This window comes from Pimephales promelas, chromosome 11 (genome assembly GCF_988280905.1).
Source record: "Pimephales promelas chromosome 11, fPimPro1.hap1.1, whole genome shotgun sequence".
Lineage (NCBI taxonomy): Eukaryota > Metazoa > Chordata > Actinopteri > Cypriniformes > Leuciscidae > Pimephales > Pimephales promelas.
The window spans coordinates 4106552-4126568 of record NC_142779.1 but is presented as its reverse complement, the minus strand read 5'-3'; the positions used below and the strand labels follow the sequence as shown (position 1 = coordinate 4126568).

General features: G+C 37.4%; 1 protein-coding gene across 3 annotated transcripts in view; it reads left to right on the top strand.

Annotated features, from left to right (window-relative positions):
* Positions 1-90: 90 nt before the first annotated feature.
* The window catches only part of LOC120479630 (collagen alpha-6(VI) chain), a 38808-nt gene continuing 18881 nt past the window's right edge, over positions 91-20017 (top strand). For 2 of the 3 annotated variants that reach the window (XM_089116770.1, XM_089116772.1), the window contains exons 1-15: positions 91-191; positions 316-356; positions 3853-3946; positions 4024-4632; positions 5304-5873; positions 6833-7402; positions 8112-8729; positions 8813-9379; positions 9546-10097; positions 11956-12531; positions 13505-14095; positions 15439-15779; positions 16353-16431; positions 18570-18706; positions 19302-19394. In XM_089116770.1, the coding sequence (XP_088972896.1) occupies positions 3871-3946; positions 4024-4632; positions 5304-5873; positions 6833-7402; positions 8112-8729; positions 8813-9379; positions 9546-10097; positions 11956-12531; positions 13505-14095; positions 15439-15779; positions 16353-16431; positions 18570-18706; positions 19302-19394 (5379 nt within the window). In that variant the 5' untranslated portion in view covers positions 91-191; positions 316-356; positions 3853-3870. Of the gene's footprint in view, positions 192-315; positions 357-683; positions 717-3852; positions 3947-4023; positions 4633-5303; positions 5874-6832; positions 7403-8111; positions 8730-8812; positions 9380-9545; positions 10098-11955; positions 12532-13504; positions 14096-15438; positions 15780-16352; positions 16432-18569; positions 18707-19301; positions 19395-20017 lie in introns of all 3 variants that reach the window. The other variant, XM_089116771.1, reaches the window with a different exon arrangement.

Below are 20017 nucleotides of genomic sequence, written 5' to 3'. Positions count from 1 at the left end.
ATGGTTAAACTGGTCACTTTATGCTTGTGTTTATAGCATGACTTACATGCGGTGTTGGAACGTGTCCATTTGTGTTTATATGTATACAGACTGCTTTTGTCAAGGCACATGTTGGGAAGAGAAGCCAGATTCCTGTCTTGTGTTCTTGATGATGGACCACAGACTGAGAGGAAAAAAATCCACAGATACAGGTACTGTCAGGAACGGGCCTTGATCGGATCAAATGATCTGCTTTTAATGTGCAAAATCAAGAGTACACAATCATTTGGACTAATTAATGGTGATTTTTGTGTGTGTGCATTTTAATCATTTTAGAGCTTATTCAATAGCAAAAACAACCATGGAAGGACCTGTGGGTGAGTAACTGATGAAACGTTTTTTTTTATTTTGGTGAACTATTCTCATTGTTATAAAAGCACTGATAGAAATATTAAATAAAATTAAAGGAAGCAACAAACATGAAGCTGTAAGCATCTGCAATAATCCAAACGTTGGGTGTGAGCATGTTACATTCAAGCTTTTCAATGGTGAAGATAAACAAATGATGAATCAATGGTGCATGTGTGGGTCTGTAATATGTGCATGTCTTGAAAGTCATCTTCTCCTAAAATGGAAATCATGGTGTTGAGGAGTGGCTTGATAAGTTTCAATGAGAAGTTTCAGATTTTTAGTTTCTCATTCAGGTTGGACTCGTCCCTTCGGTGCCTGGGTTCTGTGTAAGTTCACCTCTTTACTCTCATCTTTTATTATATTTAAAGAACAAAGCGGTTTGCACTGAGGTGATCTGAGTATAATCCATGCAAAGGCATTATGATGATACTATGATCGAGTATTTTAGCATGTCGAGATGCTTGAGAGAAAAACTTCACAGAAAAGATCACTGGGTTTTTCATGTTTGTACTATAAACAAAAGTTCAAATAGCATCTTATGTATAGATTTTATTTGGGTTTTATTCAAGCCTCTTTTTGTGGGTTCAGATCTCTCATGTTCATTAGCCATTATTTTCATAGACACAGAGTGAGGATTGATCCTAAACACATTAGGAAAACAATCTATGCTAAAACTGGAAACACATTTGCTACTTCTGTTATTGTTAGTGGCTTGGAATGAATATGAATTTGAAATATTAGAACTGTTTTTGTATGTATTCAGATGTGTGTAACTGAGATTAGCATCAACTGAATAGCATTTCAAATGTTTGGTTATTTCAAGAAAAGATGATATCAAGACAAGGTTTATGTTGTCATAAAAATATTGATGCCATGATATGAAATCCTACACAGTCTATGTATAACATTTAAGTATATAAAAATGTAATATTGAATTTTATAATTCCTTGAATTGTTTAAAACTATAATTTAAATATGATTGTCATGGTATTTAACTTTTAGATGTTCAAGCTCTGCTTCGCATTGAGGTCTTTATATAATTATTAGAGCAAAACTACATTTAGTCTATATTCAGATATATATTAATTACATAATTTCTTAGAATTATGTTCTAGTCTTAGTGGCTTTTGTTTTTGATCAGTTGTAATATTAGTTGTTGTACACACAATCACTAAACAATTGTATTATACATTTTTCAGACAACTGCATGTTAAATAGCATTAAAAAATTAATTTAATACATTAACAAAAGATATGATCAAGACAGTATACTTGTGTCCTCATACAAATACTCATGCATGTTAATAAAACTAATAATTTTCTCAATACTGATAAAATATTTTGTAAAAATGTTAATTAAATAACAACAAAATCATAAATTGTTTAGCATTTTGTAGTAGTTTATCGTTTATTTACATCTATGTTCACTAATTTGCACATATAATGTAAGAACCTGAAAGTGAGTGATGTTTACAGATCTGTCCTGTAATTTTGCCGTTCTGCTGGAGATGTCTGTCTGTTCTTCATCTGATGGGCTTGTGCTACATCTCAAGTAAATATTTTGCTGAACTGTAGGCAGATGTTTTAAGGATGTAAGAGCAATTCAGAGACTAAGGAAGTCCACAAACATCAGCCCTTCAGAGGAGAATCCCCTCAATGCTAGCCCACGTGATACAACAATGGATGGGTTTTAGATCATCCTTGACCTTGATATGTTTGTCTGGGACCAGGAGACGTGCGTACATTTGACATGTATTTGTATCTTGAAGATATGTTAAATCGATGAATAGACATGGAGTCTTGGTCTTCTAGGCTTCACTAGTTGTGAAATTTCTGCAAATGCTGCTGCATCGGTGCACATTTGATAAAGTCTGATCGGACTTGTTGCGGTTTTGCTGACCTGCGATGGCCGTGGTTTACATGGTAAACATAAAGTGAACATAAAGTAAACATAAAGCGCGCCGTTTGGATACAAGGCCCTTGTGTGGTAAGGACGTTTAAGTGGTCGTAGTCCCAGTAATACACACAAACTGTAGATCTCATATCTCAACCTGACAGTCTTGACAAACAGTGTGTTATTTTTCATTCAAAACAGGAAAGATCGGTTGGAAAGTGGAAAGATTTCTGTGTCCTTTGATATATATAACAACATCCCTACTTTCCTAATATAGCCATTCATTCTTTCTTAAAGGGATAGTTCACTTTGAAATTATTTATTGGTATGTTTTAGCTTACCTCAAGGGGATCCAAGATGTAGGTGTCTTTTGGTGCTTTTCCACTGCATGGTACGGTACGGTTCGGTTCGGTACGGCTCACTTGTGGTGCTTTTCCACTGCATGGTACCGTACAGTACGGTTCGCTTCAGGACGCTTTAAATGGTACCTGGTCTGTTGAGGTTCCATGCGTACCGTACCGGTACTAAAATGGGACGTGAAACACTGCAGATCACTGATTGGTCAGACAGAATCGTCACTACTAGCGTCATTGGATTTGCGACACGAGACACGAGACACTTTTTTTAGCAGAATTTTTGTTTTTCTGCCATCAGCCTCATTTTAAACACATTTTTCCGTCTAGCAGTTAAAAACAACCACATACCGAGAATCAGGAACACCATCCCCTCGATAGTCTCTATTGTTCCTGTGTTGTGGGTTTGAAAATGTGGCGCTTTTAAGATAATGTCATGGCAGTAGAGGCGCGCGCAAATAACGATCAGTCCCACACACTTTGAAGGGGTACTACTGCAGTGGAAACGCAAAGCGAACCGAACTGTTCCGCTCCGAGTCGAAGCGTACTAGGCCGAACCGTACCGTACTATGCAGTGGAAAAGCACCATTTGTTTCCGCAGTAGTTTCAATTTTGATATTTTTAGGTCAAACCGTTCATGTCTGTCAGTCATTTAATGGAGGTCTATGGTCACCACCTCAAAGAGCATGCACAGAGAAGTCCAAATTAAACATGATTTAATGACTCGTAAATTGAAATTGAAAACTCGTAAAAACACATTGATGACCTAAGACACGAAACGAGCGGTTTGTGTGAGAAAACGAACAGTATTTATATCGTTTTGTTACCACCCGCACCCTCAGGTCACTTGGACATGGCTGTGGTTACAAAAGGTAAAAACGATATAAATACTGTTCGTTTTCTCACACAAACTGCTCATTTCGTGTTTTAGGCCATCAGTGTGTTCTTACATTTATGAGTTATTAAATCATGTTTAATTTGGACTTCTCTGTGCATGCTCTTTGAGGTGGTGACCATAGACCTCCATTATATGACTGACAGACATGAACGGTTTGACATAAAAATATCAAAATTAAAACTACTGCAGAAACATAACATACCAAAAATTAATTTCAAAGTGAACTATCCTTTTAAAGCTAACATCATATTACATTTACAATTCTGTTTGGTGATGCGAGTGTTGCAGAAAATTAACCTCATTGGTTTCTTTTTTTAGGGAACAAGGAACTCAAGCATGGAGAAGGATTGGGGATTACTTGGATTGCTTGTTCTGTCATTATGTTTTCTTGTCAGCAATGGCCAACAACTTGGTAGGGGCAGAATTGACTAGATCATACCGATGATTATTTTCATTAGTTTTGTCTGATTGTTGTTTTCTTTCTCTCAGTCTGTACACGGGAGACAGTGGCTGACATTGTATTCCTGGTGGACGGCTCTGACAGTATTGGGCTGGTAAACTTCCAACAAATCCGTAAATTCCTCTCCTCGCTCGTAGAGAACTTTGAAGTTGCTCCTGACAGGATCAGGATCGGTCTGGTTCAGTACAGTGACACACCGCATACTGAGTTTTTGCTTAACACTTACCAGAACAAAGAGGAAATTCTGAACTACATCCAAAACATGCGTTATAAAACCGGCCAGACGTTTACTGGCCTGGGCTTGGAGTTCATGCTGAAACATCAGTTTGTTGTAGAGGCCGGAAGTCGAGCCCAGCAGAATGTTCCTCAGATTGCTATTGTTATCACAGATGGTGATTCTCAAGATGAGGCTGAGTCACATGCTCAAGAGCTAAAGATAAGGGGAATCGAAATATACGCCATAGGGATCAAAGATGCAAACGAGATTTTACTGAAACAGATCGCGAACGAGCCGTACGATCAGCATGTCTACAGCGTATCAGACTTTGCAGCTCTTCAGGGAATCTCCCAGAGTGTAATCCGGGAACTCTGCACCACTGTGGAGGAAACAAAAAAAGAGGTCATCCTGATGACAAAAGGTAACATTAGACATTGAAAAACTTCCAATTCAAAACTCTTGAGTCACAGCTTTACTGGATATGTGTGGGAGAATTAGTGGGAGATAAGTAGCCAGTTGAAACCCCCTTTAAGCTCTCTTGAAACCTATTCCAAGTATTTTTTTTTTTTCAAACTTTGAAAGTTAGCTTGAAAATAACCTTGCCTGAGAATTTAAAATAGTTTGAGGGTTAGCTTGAAATCCTAAGTTTGAAGTTTGAACACTTGGTTTGACTATTCTGTCAATGTAATTTAGATTTTTAGGGGATTTGTTTTTTTTTAAATATCACATGTGAAAGTCTGATTAAAGCATACTAAAGGGTTATTTCACCCTAAAATGAAAATGATTTCATTAATGTCTCACCCTCAAGTCATCCCAAGCCCGTCAGACCTCTGTTCATCTTCAGAACACAGTTTAAGATATTTTAGATTTAGTCTGAGAGCTTTCTGTCCCTCCATTGAAAATGCATGTACGGGATACTGTCCTTGTCCAGAAAGGAAATAAAGACATCATCAAAGTAGTCATGTGTATAGTAAAATACATTTTGGTCCAAAAATAACTTTATTCAGCATTGTATTGTCTTCCTGTTCTGTTTCTGTTTCTTCTAAATTTGTTAAAATGGTCTAACTGAAACTCTTCCTTTTGCTGCTCCAGGCTGCAACGATACTGCTCAGGCAGACATTGTGCTCCTCGTGGACTCGTCTAGTAGCATTGGGGACAATTTTAAAGAAGTGAGGACGTTCCTCCATGCTTTTGTGGACCAATTTAACCTTGGACCTGACAAGGTGAGATTGGGACTTGCCCAGTTTAGTGACAGAACATACCAAGAGTTCCTACTTGGAGACTATTTAGATAAGGCAGACCTGCACCAAAAGTTGGATGGTCTTATCTACCGTAGAGGAGGAACCAACACTGGTCAGGCCTTGACTTTCATCCGTGAGAAGTACTTCAACCTGGTCAGAAAGAATATCCCTAGCATTGCCATAGTCATCACAGATGGGGAATCACGTGATGCTGTAGATGAACCTGCCCAGAGACTGCGAAATATGGGAGTTGCCATCTTTGTGATCAGGGTGGGAACAGGCAACATGGAAAAGCTGCGCACCATTGCTAATATCCCACATGAAGAGTTCTTATTCAGCATTAACAGTTATCAAGAACTGCAAGGTCTAAAAGAGAGCCTGCGCAACAAAGTGTGCTTTACTGTGGGCGTCCAGTCAGAAGGTAACATTTTACCTTGTATGCTTTCCCATTTGTGTTTATACCTGTGGGATTATTAAATATATGAATACAAACAAAACCAAAACTTTCCATAAATGTACACTGTAAAAAAAAAAGTAGGGTTGTTGAACGATTAATCGCGATTAATCACATCCAAAATAAAAGTTCGTGTTTACAAAATATATGTGGGTGCACTGTGTATAATTATTTTATTTGCTTGTATATATTTAAGAAATATTTTCCTGTATATACTGTATATTGATTTATATATAATTTATATTATATATAAATATAAATATTTTATATATAAATAATTTTTTTTCTTCTTAAATATGTGTATTTATATGTATACAATATAATTATACACAGTTCACCCACATATATTATGTAGACACAAACTTTTATTTTAGATGCGATTAATCGTTTGACAACCCTAAAAAAATATATATATATATATATGATCATGATAATCACAAGATTTTTTCTTTTGTCAAATCAACTTAGATAATTTATGTCGTTCAGATAACATATATTGTTTTTACATTTAAATTCATGTTTAACAAAAGGAATATACACATGTACAACCCTACAAACACACCTTACCAGGATAATGATTTTCAATTTTAAACACCAAAATATAAAACAATAATATATATATATATATTGCACAAACTTTACCCATCCCACCCCCACCCTCTTCGCATGTACGGTTCTCAGTTTCAGATAACATAATATTTTGAGTTTCTTTTGATACAACCATTCTCCTTCATTGTATTAACTCAAATATTTAATTTGAATAAACTTACAATTTAGGGTTAGGAGGGTTAGGACCAATCAGGTTACTTACTTTTTTTAGGTTAAACCAACATTAATTTTTTATGCTTTGAGTCCCGTCATACTGTTAATCTACTGTTGTCTGCACCCTAGTGTTTAAATGGTTTATTTGTTTCCATTCTCTTCAGCTTTTTTGAAAAAATTTGCTGATATCTTCATACTGATTGATAGTTCAGCATCTAAACAAGAGCAGCAAATAATAAGGAATTTGCTCTATAGACTGGTCAACCAGCTCGACGTGGGAAAGAACGCTAATCGTGTCGGCCTGGCTCAGTTTAGCGAAAATGTCAAAGAGGAGTTCCTGCTTAATACTAACAAGACCAAGACTGAGATGATGTCATTGATACGCACCCTGCAGCTGAGGCCTACAGGGGAGCGTAGAATTGGCCATGCAATTGACTATGTTCGCACAAATTTCTTAAATAGCGCTGCTGGAAGTCGCGCATTTGAAGGTTTTAAGCAGTTCCTGTTAGTCATTGCGGCTGGAGAATCTGATGATGGTGTCGTCCAAGCATCCCGTAAAATTAATAAAGAAGCAGTGACGGTTTTTGCTGTTGGCTTAAAGAAAGCTGATCCGGATGAGATGAAGGACATATCTAGTCAACAGCACAGCTACAAGTTAGTTGGCAACATTCAACAAGTGCAACAGAACCTTAAGTTTGCCATTGACACATGGGAGAACGTCCCTGTCACAGATGGTGAGTGCTTGCATAATCTTCTATTCTTTCAATAAAATTCATAAAGTGTTCTTGAAGGGATAGTTCACTTTGAAATTAATATTTGGTATGTTTCAGCTTACCTCATGATGCAGTTGTCTTGTTTCCACAGTAGTTTAAATTTTATATTTTTAGGTCAAACCGTTCATGGCTATCAGTCATATAATGGAGGTCTATGGTCATCACCTCAAAGAGCATGCACAGAGAAGTCCAAATTAAACATGATTTAATGACTCGTAAATGTAAGTGCACATTGATGGCCTAAGACACGAAACGAGCAGTTTGTGTGAGAAAATGAACAGGATTTATTTAGTTTTTACCTCTTGTAACCACAGCCACTTCCACGTGATCTGAGGGCGCGGGTGCTTTGTGGCTGTGCTAACGAGGTAAAAACAATATAAATAGTGTTTGTTTTCTCACACAAACCGCTCGTTTCGTGTCTTAGGCCATCAATGTGTACTTACATTTACGAGTCATTAAATCATGTTTAATTTGGACTTCTCTGTGCATGCTCTTTGAGGTGGTGACCATAGACCTCAAAGAAAGACACCTACATCTTGGATGCCCTTGAGGTAAGCTAAAACATACCAAAAATTAATTTCAAAGTGAACTAATCATACTAGGTTTTAATCATAACTAGATTTGAAAAACGATATATTACAGAATGTAAAGTTCTTATGTCTTTTGACAGAGTGCAAGTTTGACGTGGTGGCAGATATCGCTTTTATTGTTGATCAGTCCACCAGTATCAGATCCGAAAACTTCAAACTTGTGCGCAACTTTCTCGGGAGCACCATCAGAGGTCTGGACGTGGGCGAGGGAAAAATAAAGGTAGCCGTGATCCTCTATAGCAACTCCCCTCGAGCCGACGTGTACTTGAACACCTTCGACGATAAGGCTGACATCCTGCACTACATCAGTAGCATGACGTACGGTCGCGGTAGCACATACACCGGAGCCGCTCTGAAGTTTGCCAAAGATCATGTGTTTACCAAAGCAAGAGGTAGCAGAAAAGATCAATATGTTCAGCAGGTTGCTGTCGTCATCACCGATGGAAAGTCCAAAGATGACGCGGCCAGCGCCGCAGCAGATTTACGGCGATCGGGCGTCACTGTATTTGCGCTCGGGATCAAAGACACAAAAGAGGATGACTTGAGAGAGATTGCATCCTACCCACCCAAGAAGTTTGTGTTAAATGTGGAACGCTTTGATCAACTAAATTCCCTTGCGAAGATTTTAACCAAAACACTTTGCAATGAAATCACAGATGCCATCATACCTAGAATCACTTTCGACGGAATATTAACAGGTTTGCACAATATATAAATATTTATTACTAGCGCAATGTTCAATTCCAATTTCCTAATGGAATACTCTTTCACTCCTTTGTAGGTTGCAAGCAAACAGTCAAAGCTGACATATACTTCCTTGTGGATGAATCAGGAAGTATATCCTATGCAGACTTTGAAGATATGAAGAAGTTTATTATTGAATGGCTTGATGTGTTTGAGATTGGGAAGGACAATGTGCGCATTGGGGTGGTGAAGTTCGCAAGCCGCGCAACCACAGTTTTCCGATTACACGACTATAGCACAAAAGCTGGTGTGGAAAAGGCTGTGAAGGATCTCGTTATGAATGGAGGGGGCACTAGGACTGATCTGGGGTTAAGAGAAATGATACCGCTATTCAAAGAAGCTGTACAAACACGCGGCGAAAACGTTCGTGAGCTGCTGATAGTAATCACAGATGGCGAATCAATAGGGACTGAAGAGTCGGTGGAAGTTCCTGCTGAAATACTGAGAACAGAACAGAATGTCATCATTTATGCTATTGGTGTGAAAAATGCATCTGTGCCCGAGCTCGAATTGATATCTGGCAGTCCACAACGAACGTATTATGTCAAAAACTACGATTTTCTCAAGGATATTAAGGAAGATATCCTTACAGAAATATGTGAAGGTAAGAAATTCAATATGTTTACATGGTATGTTTGCACTGTTACTTGATTTGCACATTTTTTTATTCAATTTGGTGATAAAATGATAACATGCAATCCAATGCAAATAAATGATTCAAGATTCTTTTCACAGAATGAGTATTCACTTTATACATTTCTTATTTTTAGGTTGTGAAGGTCTTTTTGCAGATGTTGTCTTCCTGATTGATGGATCAGAAAGTGTTAGCTCTGAAGACTTTGAAAACATGAAGGAAATCGTGGAGTTTGTAATAGAAAGGTTTGCAATTGGACCAGACAAGGAGCGTGTTGCAGTGGTTCAGTATGGCACTGACACAAAAGAGGAGTTTTCCTTAGATGCATTTGATAACAAAACTAGATTATTACACGAATTTAGAAACATCGGACAGATGAACGGAAAAACGTACACTGGAAAAGCACTTACAGATGTGTTGCAATCTTTTGATCAGTCTAAAGGAGGGCGCTCCAGTGCCTTGAAGTTCTTGATAGTTCTGACAGATGGGGATAGTAGAGATGATGTAGCACAACCTGCGAAAGTCCTGAGAGACAATTCCATCGACACTATTGCCATTGGTATGAGACATGCAAACAGATCTCAGATTCATGCCATTGCTGGATCCCACGGAGGTGTGTTCTTTGAAGACACGGTTGCTTCCCTTAAAAAATTGGGCAGTGAGGTTCATCTCAAGATATGTAACACAGGTATGTGTCTATACACAATCTGATGTCGGTAACCTCTTTTAGTTAAAAAAACATTTGCTGATAATTTACTCACGCCTATGTCATCCAAGATGTCCATGTCTTTCTTTCTTCAGTTGAAAAGAAATTAAAGTTTTTGATGAAAACATTCCAGGATTTTCTCCATATAATGGACTTCATTGGGAACCAAACGGTTCAAGGTCCAAATGAGAGTTTCAGTGGGCTTTAAACGATACCGTCAAATTGAACACATCTTTTTTCGAGTCATTTGGTTCATTCAACGAACGAAATGACTCGTAAAAAGATTTGTTCATTTTGATGAACGAGTTCGAACAGGAGAGTCATGAACACGCATCACAGAACAGAGCAAGGCGAGCATTTGTGCTTATAAAACTTAAAGTTTTTTATTTATTTTTGAAATAACCGATCGTTTCGCTAGATAAGACCCTAATTCATCGTCTGGTGTCATTTAAAGCCCTTTGAAACTGCACTGAAACTCTCATTTCGTCCTTGAACCGTTTGGACCCCATTGAAGTCCATTATATGGAGAAAAATCCTGGAATGTTTTCATCAAAAACCTTCATTTCTTTTCGACTGAAGAAAGAAAGACATGGACATCTTGGATGACATGGGGGTGAGTAAATTATCAGCAAAAGTGAACTTCTCATTTAAGTTTTGTGGTTTTACGTCCATGTCTGGTAGCTTTGAGGGCATCTACTGCTGAAAACATTTCAACAAATAGTTCATTAAATTGGAGCGAAACTACAGTACTGATGACTCATCTTACCCTCCATTTCCAAAATCCATCTGATTTTGACCGGCAATAGCATGTTGACATTTACGGCTCATGGCTGTTTTGCCAAAAGAGAAGGACTGTACATTTTTGAAGGGTTAGTTCACCAAAAATAAATCATTTCTGTAATTACTCCCCCCTATGTCATGCCAAACCCGTAACATTTTCTTCGGTACACAAATAAATATATTTTCCATTGACAGCTACACAACTGACACTTTGTAGCTTTAAAAAGAGATCTTAAAACTAATCCATATTAATTGAGCGGTTTAGTCGTAAATGTTCTGGAGAGACACAATCACTTTATATGATAACCAGATTGAATTAGGCGTTTATTCACATATATTCTGATTCATCAACTCACACATCAGTTGTGATAAACGGAAGCTCAAGCATGAGAATCAATGAGGTTCACCGTCGTGACTCGTGTATGAATGAGTGAATGAGAGGCAATATGTAAAGCGCTTTGGTGGCCATTGGGTCTGTGAGAGCGTTATATAAATGCAGTCCATTTACCATTCTCGTGTTACACGCCACGTTTACACTTCCACAAGAGATTTGCTCTCATGCGTCAATTAGGTTTGGTTGAGCTTTTGAATATATTCGAAGAGTTCAGATGCAAAAGCCTCTAAATGCCATTTGAAATTTTCTTCTTTAATGATGATTTTTATCAAACTTGTATATTTAAGTTCAGTAATTTCACTTAAATGGCAATGATAATTACCTATTAATTGTTATTTAAGTGAAATTACTGAACTTAAATATACAAGTTTGATAAAAAATCATCATTAAAGAAGAAAATTTCAAATGGCATTTAGAGGCTTTTGCATCTGAACTCTTCATTTGCTGATCAATTTTTATATGTGAATAAAAGCCTACAGTAAATTAAATCTGTTCATCATAAAAAGCGATCGAGTCTCTTCAGAAAATTTGGACCAAACCGCTCGATGTTGGATCGATAACCGCTTCATGTGAATTAGTTTTTTTGTTTTTGGGTGAATCTTCTAAAAGATACTCAGATTGTCTTTTTCAAGTGATGACTTACATTATGACCATTTATCTTTCCAGAATGCAAGACACCCGAACTGATTGACATAATCTTCCTCGTGGATGCCTCTGGTAATCCCAATAAAGATGGTTTCAAGGAAATGATCAACGTAATGTCATTTGTGGTGGGCAAATCCTTGGTTGGAGAAAGACGGGTACGATTTGGCACCATCACCTACTCTAACAGCGCTCAATCAGAGTTCACCCTGAAGGAGTACCACAGTCAGGCTGATGTTCTGAGGGTTATCTCAAACCTCAAATCTTCAGGGGGAAGTAGAAACACGGCCCGGGCCCTTAATTTTGCACTCTCCTACTTTGACGCTACTCATGGTGGACGACGGGCAAAGAATGTACCCCAAGCGCTGTTTCTGATTACAGATGGCAAGGTTAATGATTTAAGTGGACTGGCAACTTGGCCTCAATCCCTGGCTAAATCAGAAGTCAACTTTTTTGCTATTGGTACTGAAGATGCAGATGAGGTCCAGCTAAGGGAGATCGCAGGAGAGAAAGGCCGAGTGCACTATGCAAGCACCTACCAGGGTCTGCGTGGACTACAAAAAATAATCACCCAAGAGCTTTGCAATCTTACCAAACCAAGTAAATTTAATTTCTCCTTGTTTTAATTTCTGCATAATCACTTTATGCATCTTAATTGATTGGATGTCCATTTATACTTGGTCACATAAATCTTTCACTGCAAAATAAATATAAATCTGACCTTCTCTTTCCATGTTATGTGGCAGTATAATTCAGTTTAAATCTTTATCTATGCCCCATACGATGCTTAGTGTTAGAGTCACATCTTGTATGTGTCTCATATGAGATATTTGTAGTAGGGATGGACAACGATTAATCGCATCCAAAATAAAGGTTTGTGTTTACATAATATATGCGTGTGTAGTGTGTATAATTAATTTGTATATATAAATACCCACACATGCATGTGTATATTTAAGAAAAATGTGTTATTATTAATATATCAAATATTTGTATATAATAGTAATTATGTATAAATATATATAAAGTATATACATGCAAATATTTCTTAAATATATACATGCATGTGTGTGTTTTTATATGAAGACTTCAGATGCAAAAGCCTCTAAGTGCCATTTGAAATTTTCGTCTTTAATGACGATTTTTATCAAACTTGTATATTTAAGTTCAGTAATTTCACTTAAATAGCAATAATAATTACTTATTAATTGTTATTTAAGTGAAATTACTGAACTTAAATATACAAGTTTGATAAAAATCATTATTAAAGAAGAAAATTTCAAATGGCATTTAGAGGCTTTTGCATCTGAACTCTTCATATATACAAATTAATTATACACACTACACACACATATATTATGTAAACACAAACTTTTATTTTGGATGCGATTAATCGCGATTAATCATTGCCCATCCCTAATTTGTAGTTATATGCAGTACAAAAGATCTGAAGTGACCAAGAATAAACCTTGGCTTGCCAATCTAGTTTCAAAGTTGCTTCCCCAACACTGCAAACTTTTGTTTTTGTCTCTATTAATGTTGTCTGTTCTAATTTTGTTGTTTCTCTTTCTAGTTTGTGAGATGGAGGTATCCGACCTGGTTTTTTTAATTGATGGATCAGAGTCTATTAAGGAACCAAGTTGGAATATTCTCAAACAAACCATGATCGGCATTGTGAAAGAGCTGGATATTGCTCAAGACAAATGGCGAGTGGGTGTCGCCCAGTTCAGCGATAAACTCTTGCATGAATTTTACCTGAACACATACACTAGTTTTGCTGAAGTGGAGCAAGCTATAAACAACATTGTGCAAAGAAAGCAGGGCACAAATACTTGGGACGCCCTGAAATTAATTAAACACTACTTCACAAAAGAGAATGGATCCAGAATTGAAGAAGGAGTCGCTCAGAATCTCCTGCTGATCACTGATGGACAAGCTAATGATCCAAAAGACTTGAATGCTTTAGCTTATCTCAAAAACAAGAAAATAGAAATAACCGTTATTGGGGTTGGCAATGACATAAAGAAATCTGAGCTTCGTGAAATAGCCGGGTCATCTGAACGGGTCCTCATTGAGACTTTCGAAACCCTTGAACTGAAGACAACCATAAGGAAGGTGTTACATTTCCTCTGTAAAGACCAAGGAGATAGCTCACCCATACAAGGTTAGTAATTGGTTTTATATTATACTTGATAATTATTATTATGATTTTATACTAAATACTTTACATATTAGTGCTGTTTCTAAACTTGATGAGCTGCTGTCTGTTTCCAAATATGACATTCAATATGCTGCCGTATGAGGGAGCTCAATACGTTTTGAATCAGAGCAATAGTTATAGGGGTCATTATTTCTAATTCTGTCATTATTTAATCACCTTCATTCCAAGTCCACAAGACATTTGTAACTTCGCAACACAAATGAAGATATTTTTGATGAAATCTGACTTTCTACCAATAACCACTTTCAAGAGCCGTAACAACACGAACGCATGTTCGACATTAGGCTAATAAAAAAAGACTCTTGAAAGTGTCAGTTGCGTAGCTGTCAAAGGAGGGACGGAAAGCTTGATTTCATCAAAAAGATCTTTATATAAAATTCAGTAAAAGCTAAATTACTTTTTCCTCTAGAGACAAAACATTTATATACTTTAAAATCCACAAGATGAATCTGAAAACACTTTTTCTGTCGATTTTACGGTTTTTCATTAATAGGTAAAATGCCAGTTGGGTAACACTTTACTTGAAGGGGTGTGCATAAGACTAACATAATAATCATGACATGACATATGTTATGAATAATGATTATGAAGGAAGTTTTATGCATGTGACGACAACTGTCATTAAGTGTCATTCACTCAGTTATTATGACAATTTGAATGCAAATATGACATTGTTTGAGTCTTTGTTATGACACCTTGACAAACCAATACATCATAACCTGTCAGTGTCTTTGTCACGACAACTTGACATTACTAAGACAACACAACCTGACATAGCAGATTAATTATCAAACTTAAGAAACCACCTAGCTTTATTGGTTAACATTACATTAAACTGTCATGTGGTTGGTTTTGACATTGGCAGTCATGAAGCCATTATAACTTTTTAATGACAAATTCAATTAGTGCCACTGTAGTTGAGGTCACGAAAAATATTCATGACAGTTATAATGGCCTCAAGACAGCCAAAGTCAAAGCCAACCACATGACAGTTTAACTTCATTTAATGTCAAGTTGTCATGACAGAGACACTGACAGGTTATGATGTTATGGTTTAAGTCAAGGTGTCATAACAAAGACATCTTAAACAATGTCATATTTGCATTCAAAATGTCATTATTGAGCGAATGACACTTAATGACACTTGTCTTGAACATGAATAAAACCCCATTTCATATTCATGAAGGTGTCATGTCAGTCTTATGCACACCCCTTCAAGTAAAGCGTTACCTTATTGGGTCTATTCCCTTTCTTGAAGATTGTGACCTATTTTTTTGTTTGAACAGATTGCTATATTGACATTGCCTTCGGGTTTGACATTTCCAAGCGATTAAGCACGCAACCTCTTTTGAGACCTCAGGCGGAAATGTTGGTCACTGCAGCCATCCACCGGATCTCCATGATGGGTGATCTGTGCTGTGTCAAAGTGGACAAAATTACAACTAGATTTGGCTATAGGCTAGTGTCTGGTCGAGATGGCCGTGTTCTGGAGGATTTTGGCTTTGACAAGTACGATGAGGATGTGGTCCGGAAACTGATGTTATCGCAACCTTCGGAGCCTCTTGCCTTCAACGAGTTTCTGTTAGAGTCCTTCAGAGGAATGTTTGTCTCTGAAGCCAAGGCAAAGGTGGGAATGTGACTGAGATATAATGCTGACCATCAAAATGATGGTCAACTATATTGCATTCTCTATATGTTCCCTTAATTATAAAAAAATGAGTTTTTGTGATGTTTTACTGACATGGAAACATAGTTGAACTTTTATTTATACAACCCAAGAAACACTATGCACTTGTATTTGCTATCATATTTGGTAACACTTTATTTTAAGGTGACGTTGTTACATTACCAACCGAGTTATGTTAGTTACGAACTGCTTACTATTTTAGTTAGGTTTGGGTTGGTTTCTTGTAATTATGCATAATTTACTATAGTAAGTTCATATAGTAACGTGTGACTATGTCACCTTAAAATAAAGTGTGACCCAAAATGGTGAATTAAATTGCATTTTTAAGAGGACTATCGGTAAAAAAATATGAATTTTAAAAATGCAAATATGGTTGGGAAATCAACATTTTGATCACATTGGACACTTAGATCAAATTAAACATTTTAAATGTAGACAATGGAACTCAAAATGGTAGTCACACAGAATGATTCTGCTAAAACCTCTGACATTTAATTGTATGTTTGTTGCTAGGTTTTAATAATCTTCACAGACGGGTTGGATGATAGCATTGAGCGTTTGATGGAGAGTTCAGAAAGACTTAAACAAAGTGGTAAGTAGCAAAATATCCCACCACTCACTTTTTAGAGCTGCTTTACAGCCCAATTGAATTCTGTTTTCATCATTGATCATTATTTTACTGTATCACAGTAAAGCTGCTTTTGAGACAATTCGTATGGTGTAAAGTACTATATAATTAAAGCCACACTATGCAGGATTTCCGTTTTTGTCAAACTATGACCCCTAGAGTTGCTGTGGAGTACTTGCACTGTCGTAAATTGCAATAAATTTTAGTAGGTGCTGTGAAATACTACTTTTATTGTGTCACAAAATTTAGTTTTAAAAGTTTTTCAGTCAAGAACTTTAAACTAGGGCTGTCAGTTAAATGCGTTATTAACGGCGTTAACGCAAACCCATTTTAACGGCGTCAATTTTTTATCGCGCGATTAACGGTCTTATTGGCCTAGCACTCTTTGTAGTTTTCTTTCACATGCTTTTGCAACAGGACGCGGCATGCGCGGCGCTGCGCTACGCTATGAAACCCATTCTTTTCAATGGCTTGCACCGCGTGAGGAGGTTTTGTTGCTTCGCCGACCAAAGTGCAAGCGGATCTAGCTAGACCGGAAACAAAACAACAGGCACTCCGCACACACTCGTTTGGGCTTACGAGCCGGCCAAATAGTAGGTTAACGTTACGTTTTGCGTGGATGACGAGCGCGAGACGCCAAAATGGATGCCAATAAGATTATGAATGGAAAGTTTACTTCTAAAAGTTGCCAAATGGTTCAATTGACAAGACCAAAGTGATCTGTGTGTTTTGTCGTTGTGAACTGAGCTATCATCATCGCAGCACGTCCAGTCTGAGGCCCCGTCCACACTACTGTGTTTTCGTTTAAAAACGGAGACCTTTTGCTACGTTTGCACCTCCCGTCCACACTAAAACGGGAAAAACGAAGACCTAAAACGGAGAAGTTTAGAAACGCTGCAGCTGCGTTTTGCGTTTTGAATCTCCGAAGGGCGTTTTAGTGTGGACGAGACAAAACGGAGGAGTTTACAAACGATGACGCAGAGGCTCACGCTCGGCTCTATGATTGGGTGTCATCAGTCATGACGTATCTTTCCCTGATTCGCCAACCACTGTTTACACCGGCGCGCGCATGCCCAGTGTTGGTGAATGGTCACGTGATCCACGTTTTCAGTCGTTTTAGTGTGGACGGAGATAAATTCTAATACGCAGGTAAAACGCTAGTGTGGACGGAGATCGTTTTCATTTTAATTCTCCGTTTTTAAACGAAAACGCAGTAGTGTGGACGGGGCCTGAAATACCGCTTGATAATGGCCAAGCACACACACACACACACACACACACAGCTGATGCGAATTCTCCACCCCCTCGTCAATATCATGACCTCGTCACCCTTTTATTGATGGGACGCCCAACATTCAACCCGAAATAGTCGTATAACCACTGCAAAAACTCTGAAGCTATTCAGTTAAGGTAATAAAAAACTGCATAGTGCTGCTTTAAAGGTGACTTGATTTGATGGGTACAATATGCATCACATGATTAAACATGCATCATCAGTTTACAGTTTACACAGTCCACACTACAACATGAAAACTTTTTCAAATTTTTCAAAATAACCCGTTTTCAAATTTATCCTCTTGGAAAAAAAGTCTCAAAAATCTCTTTAAACAATTCTCTCTGTGGATGGAAGGCCAAAGCATTGAGAAACAATATATGTGTCTTCCAATTTGTACAGATTAATGTGTATATACTTTAGCCTTTATCAATGTATCATAAAAATCTGGGCCATTGTACAGTAAAATATTTTAAGATAGATCCACCCATTCATACACTAGAGAGATTCCTTGATTCGTTCAGTTTCATACAAAACTTTAATTAATTTTGTAAAAGGATGTTGTTAACCCTCCCTCTCCATCTGCAAATCTGAGGTTGCGTATTGATTTAGTTTTGTTTGATTTTGAAGCACTGCCTTTTTGTCTTATCAGTAGTCTTGCATAGCCCCATGTTTTTTTTTTGTGTTTTTTTTTGGAGCACTTTTTCCACATTTAACCTGAACGTGAAATAAATTCAAAGTCAAAGTGAATTGAAGTTAAGTTTAGAGACTGTGACCCTGAACTTGAACCATTTCAAAGCTATTTGTGCTTATTTCTGATGTAAACTAGGGGTCAGCTCACTGCTGATTGTGTCTTTGGAGGGAAAAATGGATGTTCACCAGCTGGAATTTGGCAGAGGTTTCAGCTACATGGAGCCACTGACCATCAACATGCTGAACTTGGGCAATGCTCTTATGAAACAAATTGTAAGTATGAAAACAATGTTTAAGGACTCTGTTTACACAAAGAAGCAGTTTTCAGCTCCTGCCAAGCTTATTTTGTGTATTTTAACTGAAGACTTTTCAAAGCTATTTTCCTTTAACTTGTGTAGATGAAATAGTGTTACGCATGTTGTCTCTCATTAAATAAGTTAGTCATTTGAATTTTGTATGCTTTTCATTTGGCCTTTGTTTCAGGAGCCAGATTTTACATTAGACAGAAAATTATATACTGCACAAATATCAAATATCAAAATGTATTGATATTACCATGAACTACATTTACACAGTGATATCCACAATTATAAACATGTTTGATTTCCAAATGCTCTTGGCAAAAAAAAAAAACACATTGTGATCGACACAAACCATTTCAACTGGACCAATATTTATAGTAGTCTGGATTGAAGCTTGTGTAGATGTGTTAATAGTTTTCAGTCATGTCCGTGTTGCCTGTCTAATTTGGCGAGCTTCTAAGAAGTGAAATTGTAGTAAAATACCCTAAAATTGAGATGCATGGCCTGTGACTTCAACAGCAATAGACGAACAGTTTCACACATCGTGCGCTTTTCTCTCCCCTCAGGAAACAGTGGCGCTGAGGAAATGCTGCGATGTTCCTTGTTCATGCACTGGTGCCCCTGGACCACGAGGACCCCCTGGAAGAGCGAATCAAAAGGTCAGAGATCCTCAATATGTGGATTTACAACTTTTCTCTTGTTTTGTTCATCTTCATTGGATTTTTTCTCACTGAACTTGTCGCATTATGCAGAGGATAAATGCATTTCTGCTTTATAATTTGACGTAAATGAGTAGGGTTGGGTATCGTTTGAATTTGAACGATTCTGATTCCGATTCCTTGTTTCGATTCCGGTTCCTAACGATTCTCGATTCCGATTCTTTTAAGAGGCAGGGTCAAAAAAGTTTAGCTAACCTTGCTAACCAACGGCCTTTCTGAAGGAAATACTCCTTCTGTAAAAAATACTCCTTTTGTCACAAATTTTGCATTTTGCCGAGATTTCGTTATTTTTTAGAAAAGTGAAGCCACACTTTGGATCGCCGACGTAAGGTACTCATGTTCGACTCGCGCGGTTATGCCAACACTTGCGGTAGACGCTTCTTCGTTGGTGTTGTTCAGCGGTTTCTTCTTCCGCTCGGCGGACTGTGAATATCGAAACTAGGAATCGAAATTTTTACTTTTGAACGATTCCGGGAAAAACGAAAAGTTAGTCTCGGTTCCAATCGATACTCGATTCTCGATACCCAACCCTATAAATGAGTTATCCTTTTTTAAACGGACCG